At 40.0% G+C, this 16,752-nt stretch overlaps 1 protein-coding gene across 3 annotated transcripts in view; it reads right to left on the reverse strand.

Moving 5' to 3' along the window:
- The window catches only part of MDFIC (MyoD family inhibitor domain containing), a 79,021-nt gene extending 62,559 nt beyond the window's left edge, over nucleotides 1–16,462 (reverse strand). For 2 of the 3 annotated variants that reach the window (XM_070754747.1, XM_070754746.1), the window contains exon 1: nucleotides 16,062–16,462. In XM_070754747.1, the coding sequence (XP_070610848.1) occupies nucleotides 16,062–16,152 (91 nt within the window). In that variant the 5' untranslated portion in view covers nucleotides 16,153–16,462. The remainder of the gene's footprint in view (nucleotides 1–16,061) is intronic. The other variant, XM_070754745.1, reaches the window with a different exon arrangement.
- Between the last annotated feature and the right edge of the window lie 290 nt (nucleotides 16,463–16,752).

Genomic DNA, 16,752 nt, shown 5'->3' on the forward strand with positions numbered 1-16,752 from the left:
AAGCCTTTGGAGCCTAGGGAGGGCTAAACACGAGCCTAATGGACCAACCAAAAGTTGGAAAACAGGCTGTTTCCAGCCTCCAGAGGATCTCCGGGGGTGGGAAAAGGTGTTTTCACCCTCCCCAGGCATTGAATTATGCATGTGGGCACTCACGCATGGGCGATAGCATGCGCGCATACTCTTTTGGCACCCAAAGAAAAAAAGGTTCACCATCACTGATATAGGGGATGGAGCCGCCCTACATGCTCCACATTGGCTTGCCTAAGGGTTCCCACAGCCAGGTCAACTATGGCCTGACACCTGGCTCATCTCATGGAAGCGGTGACTCCAACAGCCCTATCCAGCAGAACTCTATGTGACCACCATTCACTTCTGTTTGCTCATGGCCACAACGGAGTAGGAGACTAAGTGATGTGTGGGTGCCATGGCCACAAGGTGAGGCTGGGGAGTGAACCTGCCCAGATACTATGGTCCAGCTTACCCCAGGAGCCACTACAGCCTGGCCATCCATTCCCCAACACCTACTTCACTTTGTTGCCACAGCACCAACACACCACCGCTACATTGCAGCATTGAGCAAGCAGAAGAAGTGGACTGGCAGACATGTGGGCTCCTGTTGTACATCGTTGCTGTTACTGCTGCTGCAACAAGGCAGGTGCTGGGCCATAGATGGGCTGGCTGCAGGGGCCCTGAGGTAACAGGTGCATGGGGCAACTCCGGCACTATCCCATCTCGTGGCCGCAGAACTATGAGCAACCAGATGGAATGGGCAGGTGGCTGGCTTCACAGGCTCTTAAGTAGGGCACACACATAAATACATGCTAAGGGTTATTTTGGAAATAGGTCTTATTTTCAGGGAAATGTGTTGGCTGTTTTACAAAGGTGTCCCCATAAGTTAAATTAGAATTATTATTTTAAATTAGGATATTACATTTGTACAGTATTTCCTTTCATGCTATAGTACAGTGATGGCTAACCTTATCGGCACTGAGTGCCAAAAGCACATGTGCATGTACCCATAAAGCAATGTGCATGCAAACCCCATGTACTTCCTGTTCTGCCTGACCGGCCTCAAGCAATGATTAATGGTCCAGAAAAGAAGGTCAAACACACACGTGGATAGTTAATCAGCAAACTTGTATTTAAACAGTAAAGAAAAAAGACTAAAGCAAATGGTCCTTACTTTCAGGAGAAACCAAGAGGATTCGTTGCAAAATTCAATCAGCTACAAAGTTCAGTGAAAAGCCAACCCATACAAAAGTCACGGAGCAGAAATAGTCCAAGAGTCTCTGAATATTCACAGCACAAAAGCAGCAGCTTGTCCCAGAGCGTTCAACTCCCCCAACGCTGAAGTACAATCCACGAGCAGGAACTTCAGAGCAGGAACAAACCCCAAACCACCCAGATAATCAGCCACAGTTTGCCTTGGCCCAGTTCCCTTTTTATGCTGTTTAGCCCTCATTAAGGGAACCACACCCAGCCCAGGTGTGTTTCTCCTACTTCTTAAAGCGACCCCTTCTTTGTAAGGCCCTACGGCTGCGTAAATTGATGTATTGTCCTGCAGACGAGCTGAGAGAAGATAAACTGTCTGGCGAATTGCCAGCCCCTTCCCCTGAACTGTCTGCCAATTCGTCCTGGCTCTCTGCCCCATCTTCCTGACTGCTGGCTACATCTTCCTGGCTGTCAGCTGCATCATCCTGGCTGTCAGCCAGGCTTTCACAGTCACTGTGTGCCGCGTCTCCCCCATCTGTGGGGGCAACAGCTGGCCCAGGCCCAAACACAACACTTCCTACCCCTGCACATGACGTGTGACAGCCACATGTGCCCCGTCCATGTGCATGCATTCATGACCCCCCACTCATGTGCCCCACCCCTGTGCATGCGTGCATATCTCCTGCATGTACCCCACTCCCGTGCATGCATGGAAGTGACCCAAAACTAGCTGGCTGGCAGGAGGTGTGCATGCACGTGCAGTGAAGCTGAGCTGGGGCGATGCTTGCGTGCCTACAGAGAAGGCTCTGCATGCCACCTTTGGCATGCATGCCATAAGTTCACCAATCACGGCTATAAAAGTATAAAGGGTTAGATCTGAAGTCAAACATATGTGCAGGTTATATTATTGTTTACCCTAGTTGCTATTAGTTGCTCTGCAATAAAATTTCCTTTTAAAAAACTTATATCTACTTACATATGAATTCCCCCCAAACTGGGTGAATTAGTAATTTATCATTTAGAATACTTTTAGTTGACAACAGGTTACAAATTCCAAGATAAATGTCTGATATCTGGAACACAATTTTTATTATTATTATTATTATTATTATTATTATTATTATTAATAATTAGATTTGTATGCCGCCCTTCTCCACATACTATTTTCAAGAGGAAACAGAAACACCTTCTGATGAGAGGAAGAATAGGTAAGAAAGAGAAATCAAAAGTTAAACGTTGTGTTTTTCCACTTCTTTGTTCCAATTCTCCAGACTAATTTTCAACTCAGGTTCAAATCAGCACTTCAGACTTGAAAGTGAAAATTATATGGTAATATATGAGGGTTAGCCGGAAAGTAAGGTTTCAAGGCACATAGCTCTCGCAGAGAGGGGCGGCATACAAATCCAAATAATAAATAAATAAATAAATGTCCACGGGAGAAGTTGGTATTACCGAGCAGTGCCAGTGGTCAGTAGATCTGGCATTGTGGTGAAGGTTAGAGATGAGCATCCTCATTCTATTTCCCTCCAAGTGCGAAGTGCATGATGTAATACGCTACCTGAATGCTAAGGGTATGGATGCTGCTGCGAAGGATGCCCAAGATGCTTATTGAAGCACAGAAAATTGACAGTCAGTGCCATCTGAGAATTTCTTGACCATTTTGAGATTGAAGGTAAAGCCTTCTCAACTTTTCATCTCATCTTCAACAGGAGATGAAACTTGGGCTTATCACCATACTCCAGAGAGCAAACATCAATGCAGTAGCACCATACCCATTCTCCTTTAGCCAAAAAATAAAACTCAGCAATCAGCGAAAAAAATATTGGGATCCATCGCACACAAATCTTGGGCAGCCATCACAGCAGCATACATGCTCTTAGCATTCAGGTCGCACTTGGAGGGAAACGGAATGAGGACACTCAACCCTAACTTTCACCACAACACCAATCAATGATCTACTGACCACTGGCACTGCTCATTCTCTTCTGCTAGCTTTCCACTACACAATAGTAATACCAACTTTCCCCGCAAATATTTTCCGCAAGAACTATGTGCCTTGTAACCTTACTTTCCGGATAACCCTTGTAGCTTACCTTCTCTCTCTCAAGAAAGAAAGCAATTCTCTCCTTTGACTCACTCAGCTATAAAGCAAAGTGCTGTTTTCCATGTCAAACTTACATAATAACTTTGGTAAATCCCAAGAAAGCAACTCAATTAAAACTATTATAGATTTATATCTCACAATTATCCCAAGAGCTCAAGATGACTTAGAGCTGAGAGTACAGCTGAACATGGGTCTCTATATCTAACAAACTTCTGATATATCAGCCACCAAAATAAAAAGCAGGAGAAAATCTTGAAAGGTTAGATGAGCTGGTTAAGCAGAATGCAATGTGTTAAACAATCCACCAAAAAGTAAACAAAGAAAACGGCTATGGAGAGTTGACATGGAGAAGTTCTGATCCCTGCAATTTATTTCTTTTTTAATGACTAATCTAGCTTTAAAATAGCTTTAACACAGATCTTAAATGTTAAGCAATTTCATAAGGGAAGCAACAGTTTCTCAAATAAAATGTTGTAAGTTTTATAGATAAGGACAAGCATCTTTAATTAAGCTTGGAAATTGGCCCCGGGACAGTTCATACAAATAATAATGTATTGTGATTAGCAAATTTCTCCCCAGAAAGTTGTTGTAATAGTATTGATCAGAAAGCTCCATAATAAATTTTGCTTTTAATAAGAAAAAAGAGACAAAATCCCAGACCCACAAGCTACAAGTCTATCTAACTTTTTTTTTTAACTTTTTTTAAAAAAATTACATTGACAATTGTACGGACTTGGCTGGAAGAATTTAAATCTCTTTCACATAGGCATTAAAAAACACCAATGAACTTTGTAAATGTGGATACAATTTTTCCCAAATAAACTTTTTGAGTTTAGTAGTGACATTTCTTATAAGCTGATTCTCTGTTTTAAAATAATTGTCCAATAGTTTAAATATGAAACAGGCTCTCAGTCATGGCAATGGAGATGCTCCAAGACCTCTCAGACATAACAGAAAAGTCCATAGGAAATACAACAAATACTATGAAAATATTAACCAAGTAAACTTTTGCATAACTGAGACAATGATATTTTTTCTTTTTGAAAAAAATCATTAATTGATAGAAAAGTTAAAGATAAGAATAGCTATGAACTTTTTATATAAAAATTTAGCCAAGAGTTGTCCCAGTATAAAGAAGAGATAGGAGAATGCCAAGAGGGGGAAAAAATATAGCTAAGCAGAAAAGATAATGACAAGGCCCTGCCATGCAAAAGTCATGAAAATTCCAGAGATTGTAAAATAACTAAAAACCATTATTTACTGGGGACACGCTTAAAGTAGTAAGAGATGCCAGCAATTTTATAATCCCTGAGTCACTTACTTGTTTTCAGTAGACTGAAATATATTTATTGGTCTAGCTCCCAGATGCAAACATACATAAAATACTTGCAAATGCCTTTTAACAGAATTTAATAATTACAGACTCATCTGTGTCTATAAACAATTTGAAATTTATTGAATCTGAATCTCCAGAATATTCAAAGGTGCTATATTTCTATCTTGGATAAGAAAAAGGTTAAGCAGGATGTTGTAGTGAAAGATAATAGTGAGGCAACATAAAGATTGTATCGGGGAAATAACTTGATGAATGACCAAAATCAGCATCTTAGAGCAAAAGAACAATAATATTCTAGTAACATGAATGTAGACCAAAAATAAGACACTCATCTTAGCCTGACGAACAGATGGCCCCTCTCCATCCTGAATGGGAGTAATCCAAAGTAATAATTCATATCAATTTACCTATTGGTCAAGGCTAAATTCTCAAACATATATTATTTTCTGCTACCGTGCCATATAACTTCATATATATTGAAACTAAACATTGACAGACAATCATGATACTGTCACCCATATTGTAGCCAAAATAAACATAAGACATCGGATGAGCAGGGTCCAAGAGGGTCAAATGGAATGACAACCTGAGAAAAGCAGATTTTATTATAATGGCTGGCTGTAAAAAAAAAAAACTGACATCATTAATACATCATGCAAGTCTTCGGAGAGGGGCGGCATACAAATCTAATAAACTATAATAAACTAACTATAAGTGAAAAAGAATCCTCAATAAGACAAAATGGCTATGGGTGTGTGGGTTAGATTTGATATGAAACTTGAGGTTCTCCTAGACTAGGGATAGGCAAAATTGGCTCTTTTATGACATGATAACTTTAACACCCAGAATTCCTGAGCCATCATGATTGGCTCAGAAATGCTGGGAGTTGAAGTCCGCAAGTCATAGAAGAGCTCTACCAAATTCTAATAAGTACAGCAATTATAAAGTTTTGTTAATCAATGTTTTAGCCAGGCCATCTCAAATCCATGCTCATTTTTATCTTTTTCATACCGCAATTATATTTGAAGGTAAGGCCACCAATCTATAGTTATGGCCTGTTCTTCCAGTTCCTGCCTTTTTTTCCAAATTTATTTATTTTTCAAAAAAAAAATATTATTTATTTATTTATTTATTCCTTGGCTGTCTAAAATTTCATTGTATTGAATTATTTTACTTATATTCAGGGTATTCAGGTAGATCATCGCCTCCATTGTTGATACCCATCTGGGCATTATTATATTATATACAGTAATTCCTTCTCTTCATTTCTTGCCAAATTTGTATAAAAGCTTCCCTTTTTTTATGTCTATCAAAATATCCATGAGATTTCTTCTCAGTAGTATTTTTATTCAGATCTCTAAAAATATTATTTAATTTTATAGGTACAGTATAGTTTGGAAAATATAGAGCAATTTGGGTAAAATGTTCATCTTAATGGTTGCAATTCGAGATAGCTGTAATGCCCATATTTCCAAACTGGATTTTATTTGTTGTATTAATTTCACATAGTTGTCTTCTTTTATCGAGGAACACCTCTCTGTCAACCAAATTCCTTTTTCTTTTGCTCTGCAATCCAATTCTTCCTCTAATTTTTTTTCCTGTTTTAATGTTATGTTTTTATCTATCTTTTTTGTTTAATTAATTTTAAGGCCTGATACATTTCCATATTTCTCTATTTCCAATATTAAGATAGGCCCTGTCTCCTTTGGATCATCAATAAAAAATACTAGGTCATCAGCAAACGCCTGTAGTTTATATTCTTCCTTTCTGATGCTGGTTCCTGTAATCTCTGTGTTTGCTCTAATTTTCTTTAATAATGAGTTTAGTGTCAGGATGAAAAGCTGGATGAAATACCAGGGCTTTAGACACTTAGACCAGACAGGATTCCCTGATCTAAAAAGGAGGACGCTTATGTTTATATATCAACAACAGTTGGTCTCAGGGCCTAACTGTAATAAAAAAAATTCTGTGATGAAAACAAACTCCTTACTTATCAACTGCAAACCCTTTTATTCTCCTCAAGAGTTTACTTCATTTCTACTAATTTGATGTATATTCATCCCCAATTCTGTGTAAACAAGGCATTAATAATGCTAGCTGATCAGACTGTGGAGGCTGAAGCCAAATACTCCGATTCACTGGCCATTATTTTGGGATATTTAAACAAAGCAAACTTAAGGAAAGAGCTACAAAAATACTTTCAGCATGTCAATTGTCCTACTAGAAGCATTAATACTTAGTTTAGACCATTGCTACAGAACATAAAAGATGCATATTGGTCTTTATTATGAGATCTGTTCATTGTATGATTCACCTTGTATCTGGTTACAAGGTGAATCTATTTCTGAATATTCCTCTGAAGACCTGGATGAACTCAGATACTGTCACAATAATATCGTATGCCACCTTCTGTGAAGACCTATGTATACTAACCAGGAACTTGCGAATATACAGCAACAACAAACCTTGGATCACAGCTAAACTTAAGCAGCTACATCATTGCAAAGGGAAGCCTACAGAATAGGTGATAGAATACTGTAAAATCAGGCTAGAAATGTACTAACAAGGGAGAAGGAAAAAAGCTACCCTGAAAACCTAAAGAATCAGTTCTCAACAAATGAACCAAAATTACTGGTTATGGAAAAGCACCTTCCCAGGTGGAATGAAATCAGCAACTGACAGATTATCTGAATGTGTTTTACTGCAGGTTTGAAAGGAAACTACAGCCACCTATCTCCACAACCCCCATCTCAGACACACCAACGACAGCCAAGCCTCTTACAACTGCCCCCATAACAGAAAAGGGAGTGCAAGACCTATTTCACAGATAAAAGCTAGGAAAAGCTCCAGGCCCAGACAAGATATCTCCTTCTTGCTTAAAAATCTGTGCTGACCAATTGATCCCCATCTTCACCCAAATCTTCAGTAAATCACTAGAGATGTGCTATGTTCTTCTTGCTTCAAATATTCCACTATCATCCAAGTTCTGAAAAAGCCCTCTATTAAGAAACTGAATTACAGACCAGTTGTTCTAACATCTGTAGTTATGAAAATCTTTGAAAGGCTAGTGCTGTCCCACTTGAAAACCATTATGGATCCACTGATAGTCCCTCTGCAATTTGCACACCGAGCAAACAGATGAACATGCTTGCTGATGCTGTTAATATGGCTTTGCACTACATCATCTTGAACATCTCCAAAGACCTCCACAAGGGTCCTCTTTGTAGACTTTAGTTCAGCATTCAATATCATCATTCCAGACATTCTTATAACTAAACTGAATCGGCTAGCAGTACCAGAACACATTTGTAAGTGGACCATAAGCTTCCTAACAAAACCGGAAACAGCAGATGAAGCAAAGCAGAATCACATTAGATACCTGTACAATTATACACCGAATGTAGCTCCACCCAGCCACCCCCCACTCTTTGATTTCTGCCGGGCAGCAATTTACTTTCTTGCAGCAAACAGCAGTAGAGCCTGATTAGCACAAGCCATTAATTATAATCAGTGTTCACAATGTATCACTGTTCTACAAATTTTCATTTTTTAAAAAATTTCAGAAATGTGTTGTGGTTAGCTCTGGCCCAGCTCCTGCCCCCAGGAATGTGCAGGTAGATGTGGGGGAAACACCCACATGCCGCAGGCCTGTTTTGCTCCTGATGGAATCTGCCGACGAAGCTTCCTCTGACCAAGGAAGCGTGAGTGACAGGGAAGAGGGGAGTTTGGCAGACAGCCCAGGAGGAGATCAGTCATCTGTATCATCCTTGGATTCTGAACAAGAATTAATGACACATCCACGCATGTGTAGAGTGATGCATAGGAGACAACAACTGAAGGATTATTACAAGAGAAAATGAAGCCATCTGTGGTAGGGTGGGGCTGCTGTAATTAGTGCCAGAGATAAAACTGCAACCTGGTGTTTTAACATTGTGTGGGGACTCTCTGGACTTTAGAATTGGACTCAATTTCCCAGTTATTGGGTGAGCAAATGGATTGCATTTAACCTGTGCCTTGTGTGAACCAGAAAATCCCTTTGACATTTAAAAGGGGAGCTGTTTCTGTTTTTCTGCTTATAAAAACTTTTAGGTTTTCCTTTTATCGTGCGGTGTGTGTCTTCCTGGATTAATTACCCTGTAATTACGGGCGGTTGAAACACGCCGGCAGAACAGAAATGAAACTAAAAGCTGAATTCAATATGATGATAAAATTTGTTAGTTTTCATGCAATGAACAGTTTACATTTTCCAACTACAGGTAATAGGCAAATAATGCACCAAAACCTAACACGTAAACATAAATCTGTATATTTTTATTAAAATTAAGTGAAATATATTTGCAACAGTGAACACATGTACAACATGTGTTCACTGTTGCAAATATATTTCACTTAATTTTAATAAAAATATACAGATTTATGTTTACGTGTTAGGTTTTGGTGCATTATTTGCCTATTACCTGTAGTTGGAAAATGTAAACTGTTCATTGTACATGTTTGTCAAGAAAAACTAAATTAGTAAACAAGTTTAAAATGTTCAAAAGTTTAAATTCCTCATTAATCTTGCCTTCAATTTGTGTCTCTTTGCTTCTCTTGACTTTTCTTTTGTATTCAAGGAAAGAATTGTCTCTTACAATTATCCAACAGTAATCTACAAGCATTGATGGGCTCCATTTACCTTGATACCTTTTTTCCATAGCCACCCTGAGTCTCCAGAGAGGGGTGGCATACAAGTTTAATAAATTATTATTATTATTATTATTATTATTATTATTATTATTATTATTATTATGTCAATACAACTCAGCAAACAAGATCACTATGCTGGATTTCATATTTCATCACCAGTCGGGCACTTCCCAAGCACCTAGGACTGCGTGATGTAGCAGCGAATTATGTGTGCGGATCCCAGTGAACCAGCATTTGCAATTGACAGATGGAGATTTTGTCAATTTCGATGGTTTTCAAATGTCCACTGAGATCCTTTGGCACTGCACCCAGCGTGCCAAGTACCACTGGGACCACTTTCACTGGCTTATGCCAGAGTCGTTGCAACTCGGTTTTTAGATCTTCGTATTTCACTAATTTCTCTAGGTGCTTCTCCTCAATTCTGCTGTCCCCTGGGATTGCGATGTCGATGATCCATACTTACTTTTTATTTATTTTATTGATTGATTGGATTTGTATGCCGCCCCTCTCCGGAGACTCAGGGCAGCTAACAGCAACAATAAAGCAGTGTACAATAGTAGTCTGATATTAGAAATAATTAAAAGCCCATTAATATAAAAAAAACCAAATCATACATCCATACATACCATGCATAGAATTGTAAAGGCCTAGGGGGAAGAGGGTCTCAATTCCCCCATGCCTGACGGCAGAGGTGGGTTTTAAGCAGCTTACGAAAGACAAGGAGGGTGGGGGCAATTCTAATCTTTGGGGGGGAGTTGGTTCCAGAGGGTCAGGGCCGCCACAGAGAAGGCTCTTCCCCTGGGTCCCGCCAAGCGACATTCTTTGGTTGACGGGACCCGGAGAAGATCCACTCTGTGGGACCTAACTGGTCGCTGGGATTCGTGCAGCAGAAGGCTGTCCCTGAGATAATCTGGTCTGGTGCCATGAAGGGCTTTATAGGTCATAACCAACACTTTGAATTGTGCCCGGAAACTGATTGGCAACCAATGCAGACTGCAGAGTGTTGGTGTAACATGGGCATATTTGGGAAAGCCCCTGATTGCTCTCGCAGCTGCATTCTGCACGATCTGAAGTTTCCGAACATTTTTCAAAGGTAGCCCCATGTAGAGAACGTTACAAGTAGTCAAGTTTCGAGGTGATGAGGGCATGAGTGACTGTGAGCAGTGACTCCCGGTCCAAGTAGGGTCGCAACTGGTGCACAAGGCGAACCTGGGCAAACGCCCCCCTCACCACAGCTCCACAATCAGGATGTCTGGTGTGTTATGTTTCAGAATTCGGTCAATCCAAAGTCGGAAGTCCCACAGTAGTTTTGCTTGCTCATTTTCGACCACTTTTTCGGGCTTATGATCCCACCAGTTCTTTGCCACTGGTAAATGGTAGTTCCGGCACAAGTTCCAGTGGATCATCTGTGCCACAGCATCATGTCTATGCTCGTAGTCAGTCTGTGCGATCTTTTTGCAGCAGCTGAGTATGTGATCGATTGTTTCATCTGTTTCTTTACAGAGTCTGCACTTTGGATCGTCTGTTGATTTTTCAATTCTGGCTTTGACAGCATTTGTTCTAATGGCCTGTTCTTGTGCCACCAGTATTAGTTCTTCTGTCTCCTTTTTGAGTGTTCCACTTGGAAGCCATGACCAGATCTTTTCTTTATCCACTTTGCCTTCAATCTTCTCCAAGAACTGGCCATGCAATCAGTGTTCCCTCTAATTTTGGGGGGGGGGGGGCGGAAAAGTATAGTGTCTGAGCGGCAGTCCCTTCGGGACTGGGCGCCGCGGCACAGAAATAATAAATAAATTTTAAAAACAAACAAACAAACAAATAAAAAACCCACCCTGTTTTGCCTAAGATAATTTCAAAATAAAATACTGTACTGTGTGTCTATAACAGTGAGCTCATAATAGGGCAACTCTATCAATATCAAAATGCCACTTAAATAGTTGAGCTAGTTTCAAACTAGATTTTGATTTTCTTTCTCTCTTCCTTACTTCCATTCTTTTTCTTTCTCTTTTCCTTCCTCTCTTTTTTCTATCTGTTTCTCTCTCTTCCTCTCTTCCCCTCTCTCTCCTTCCCTCTCACTCTTTCCCTCTCGGTTTCTGGGCAGGTTTGGAAAACTCTGAGTTGATTATGATTTTTAAGTGAGCGATTGCTCATTGCTCAGCTTAGAGGGAACTATGCATGCAATGCTTTGTTCCGCCAACTGTCCATACAACATTGAGTTACAGTTTTTCTGTACTGGTCCTTAGTTTGCTTCACCTTGAGAAGTTTCCTATTGTTGACCTTCATCAACGCTGACTCTGTTCTCCTTCACATAGTCACCTAATGCATGCTTCTCTTTTCCACTGTCTGCTTCACTTGCAAAAGTCCTCTGCCGCCTATTTTCCTTGGTAAATACAGCCTGTCAACATCACTGCAGGGGTGTAGTGCATGATGGATCATCATTAATTTTCTGGTTTTCCTGTCCAAGTTGTCCAGCTCTGCTTGAGTTCAGTTCACTATGCCAGCTGTTGTTGTTGTTGTTATTATTATTATTATTATTATTATTATTATTATTATCATCATTATATTACTATTACTATTACTATTATACAGATTGAGTTCATTAAGTCTTTCCTGATACATTTTATGCTTAAGACCTTACAAGAATGGTGGAAGGTCTTAAGCATAAAATGTATCAGGAAAGACTTAATGAATTCAATCTGTATAGTCTGGAGGACAGAAGGAAAAGGGGGGACATGATCAAAACATTTAAATATGTTAAAGGGTTAAATATGGTTCAGGAGGGAAGTGTTTTTAATAGGAAAGTGAACACAAAAACAAGGGGACACAATCTGAAGTTATTTGGGGGAAAGATCAAAAGCAACATGAGAAAATATTATTTTACTGAAAGAGTAGTAGTTCCTTGGAATAAATTTCCAGCAGATGTGGTTGGTAAATCCACAGTAACTGAATTTAAACTTGCCTGGGATAAACATATATGCATCCTAAGATAAAATACAAAAAATAGTATAAGGGAAGACTAGATGGATCATGAGGTCTTTTTCTGCCATCAGTCTTCTATGTTTCTATTATTATTATGTATTTATTAGATTTGTATGCCGCCTCTCTTCAAAGACTCGGAGCGGCTCACAACAAGAATACAAAGTACAAATCCAATAATTAAAAAGTTATTTATTATCCACGTATGATTGAACACACAAGGGAAGTTTTTTTGGTGCATATGCTCTCAATGTACATAAGGTACATTCATCAAGAATCATGTGGTACACTATATACAAATACCATAATAGTCATAGGGTACAAATAAGCAATCAAATCATACTAGGAAACAATCAATATAAATCGCAAGGATAAAAGCAAAAGTTACACTCATACAGTCATAAGCGGGAGGAGAGGGATGATAGGAACGATGATTAATAGTAATAGTAAGGCAGACTTAGTGAATAGCTTGTCAGCATTGTGGGAATTACTTGTTTAGCAGAGTGATGGCATTCGGGAAAAAACTGTTCTTGTGTCTAGCTGCTTTTACGTGCAATGCTCTTTAGCGTCTTTTCGAGTGTAGGAATTGAAACAATTTATAACTGGGAATAACTGTAATTAAACTTTTTCTTCCAACTATACTTATCATGCCCAGGAGGATTGTTAATGCTGACTTGTTTAAAACAATTCAAAGGTTAGGATAATATAATAGTATGAATTTTGTTCTACAGAATTAATATGAATAGATTTATCTTTTTTTTAGAGTGTGGTTTCTCCTTATGCAAGATAAATATCATGTAGAAGAAAGATTTTACAATTAATATTGAGAAACCCCGAATTGTTATTTACTGATCTATTGAGATAGTAATGATTTTAACTTATGAAATATGTTTTAAATGGAATGGCAGGCTGTTCCACAGATTCATTGTTCTAGTTGTCAGGAATTTTCTCCTTAGTTCTAAGTTTCAAGCTTCTCTCCTTGTTTAGTTTCCACCCATTGCTTCTTGTCCTGCCCTCAGGTGCTTTGGATAATAGGTTGACTCTCTTTTCTTTGTGTCAAACCCTGAGATATTGGACGACTGCTCTCCTGTCTCCCCTGGTCCTTCTTTTCATTCAAATAGCCATGGCCAGCTCCTGCAACCATTCTTCATATGTTTTTTTTATTCTCCTACAAAAACAATTTTAAGAAGCTACAGTAGAAGAATATTCAATTTTTATAAGTTACCAGTAGCCACTGCATTTTCCACCCTAGGCTTATACTCAAGTCAATACGTTTTCCCAGTTTTTGTGGCAAAAGTAGGTGCCTCCGCTTATAATCAGGTCAACTTATACTCAAGTATATATGGTAAGTCCATTAATGAAAGACAAAGAGTTTTTGTCAAGACAAAAGGAACTCTTTTGTACCACTAATTGAAATATGGAAGAGAAGCCATTTTCATCAGGATGATTTCCCTGTATTTGGATTAATTTTTAAAATAACCCTTAATCAATGCTACTATGTATGTATGTTAAAGCCAGCTGCATTAACCTCTGCAGCACTCACTGTAACAATCATGGGATCCTATGCATGGTTTACTTGGAAATAAGTCCAACTTATTCAATAGAACTTAAAGCCAATTAAGGAAGAGGCTTTAAGTTTATGCTTACTTAATGTGTATGGATGACCCATATTATATAGTAGGTCTCACAAAATAGCTCTTCAGAAATCAAGATGGCAAAGATAATCCAGTTAAACACAAAAGAAGAAAGTGTATTATCATCAAGCATTTCAAGTTTAATTAATTCTTCTCTATTATTATCTTGCTGCTACATCGCTATCACCCAAGGAGATTTTCACTATAGTTGTAGAGCACTATTTCTTTTCTATTCAAATGTAAGTTGCATAACTAAGTCTCTTTTAAATCCAAGCCACATATAAAATAATGAAAATCAATATAAAATCAAACTAAAAAAGGAAGATAGCCTAAGCTGGCAGGAATAACCAATACCCCAGAAGACAGAATCCCAAAAGAACTAGACAAACCTGAACAATGGGCCTTATCCAATAAAAGGAAATTTCATGTGGAGGAAAGAACGGTTTTATACTTAGGCAGGAAAAACCAAAGGTACAAGTAAAGATTAGGTGGAACCTAGCTCAAAAACAGTAATTGTGAGAGGGACAATGACTTAAATATGAGTCAGCAGTGTACAGCAGCAACCAAAAAAGCTAATACAACCCTTGGTTTGACACATAGAATCAAAATCACATGAAGTATTAGTACCGGTTCATAAATCCTTAGTAAGGTCACACCTGCAATACTGCATCTAGGTTTGGTCACCACCTTGCAAAAAAGATGTTGAGACTTTGGGAAAGTGCAGAGAAAGGCAACTAGGATGATTAAGAGACTGGAGAATAAACATATGCAGAAGGGTTACAGGATTTGGGTTTGGCTAGTCTAGAGAAAAGAATGACTAGGGAGGGACATAATGGTAGTATTCCAGTATTTGATAGGCTACCACAAAGAGGAGGGGAATCAACTTATTTTCCAAAGCACCAGAGAGCAGGACAGGAAACAATGGTTGGAAACTAATCAAGGAGAGAAGCAACCTAGAATTAAGGAGAACCTTCCTAACAGTGAGGACAATTAACCAGGACAATTAACCAGTGGAATAGCTTGGCATCAGATGTTGTGGGTGATTCATTAAGAAGAAACCTGAATGGTAGGGCAATGATGCCAAAGGTGGCGCACAGAGCCATATCTGCAGTTGCCCTAGCTCAGCTCCAATGTGCATGTGTGTGCCGGCCAATTGATTTTTGGTTCATATAGAAGCTCTGGGAGTGCGTTTTTGCTTCCAGAGAGCTTCTGAGGGATGGGGGGGGTATTTTTACCCTCCCCCGGCTCCAGAGAAGCCTTTGGAGCCTGGGGAGGGCGAAGCACAAGCCTACTAGGCCTACCAGAAGTTGGGGAACAGGCCATTTCTGGCCTCCAGACAGCCTAGCAGGGGGCTGTTTTTGCCCTTCCCAGGCATTGAATTATGGGTGTGGGCACTCATGCATGTGCGATAGCACGCATGCATGCACTCTTTCAGCATCCGAGGAAAACAAGGTTTGCCATCACTGGTATAGGGTCCCTTCCTGCTCTATTCTAATAGACTTTTCTGTTGATAAAATCAATAAATCTATCTTACCTTGTAAGTTACCACCAGGGCAATGTTATCATTAGGAACCTTTTCTAATCCTTCTTGCTTCAACTATTTATTTTTCAGACAAACGTAGCATCTAATCCAATGAATGAAAACCAATCACTAACGTTTATTTCAAGGCATCGATACTGCATTCCGGATCAGCTACCCAAGCACATACTTGCAGGAAGGCGGCCAGGGAGAGAAAACAAGCCTATTACAATTTTCCACCCAGCCCGTTCAGTAATTAGATGAGTGAAGTACTTCTGCATTCCTCAGCCCGCCTAGGAATGTGGGAGGCATCGCAATAATCAAAGGGGTCAGGAAAATAGGACCGACGGAGGAACTCGAGTTTTTTGTAAGTGCGTGTGGTGTTTTGAAGTGCAAGTGAAAAGGCACGCAGAAGAAGAAGCGACACGTGGAACACTAATCTGTCTCGTGCTCGAAGCGTCCTTCAGTTTCTGCGGGACAGGCAGAGAGAGGCCAGTTTCCGAGGAGCAGAAAACCCCCAATCCAAACCCGGGCATGGCAGTTCCGCTTTGATCGCCGACGCCGTACTTCTAAGAAAACATCCCAGGAACTCACCGCAAGGGAGCAAAGTCAGGCAGTTGCTTTCCGCCGAAGCGGCGTACTCTGGCCCATCAGGCCCCGAAGGAAGCTTTCTTGCTTGGGACATCTCTCAGTCCTTTTCGCCGAGTCCTTCCCTTTCCGCAAAGCTAGAGCATAATCCCGAAATCATAACGAAGTGGTGCGTCTCCAATGGGTCCCAGGCACCCTGACACGCCACCCACGTTTTACTCGCAGGAGGCGAAATATTTGTTGCCAAAAAGATCCCTCCGCCCCCGGCAACTTAAGGGCAGGCGCATGTTGGTCACCGACTTCAAATGATCCCAAACGCGCAGAACCAGGCTCCTAAGGAGGTAAAATAGACGTTGAAAATAACCATCGCCTCCCCCAAATATCTTTACTGTGACAAACTTTGGGACGTCTAGTCGTCTCTTCTCCCCCCGCCTTCTCTCTTTTCATCTCTTCTCCCGCCCCACCAGCTTGGGAAGGAAAACTGCGGAAGCAGTTCTCTCTGCCCCCGTGCCGCCCCGTTGTTGCTACTCTTCGAGTACAGCAACCTTCCTCATCTCCTCCAGGCAATCTCTTGGGTGAATTGGGTGGGCCCAGACACAACCTCGCAGAATGGAAAGTCCCCGCTACAATTTTTTCTCAACTTTAATATTTCTCTAGCTTTGTCCCAAAATAACATAAGTAGAATCCGGAAGGTCCT

The sequence above is a fragment of the Erythrolamprus reginae genome, chromosome 6, assembly GCF_031021105.1.
Source record: "Erythrolamprus reginae isolate rEryReg1 chromosome 6, rEryReg1.hap1, whole genome shotgun sequence".
NCBI classification, from domain to species: Eukaryota; Metazoa; Chordata; class Lepidosauria; order Squamata; family Dipsadidae; genus Erythrolamprus; species Erythrolamprus reginae.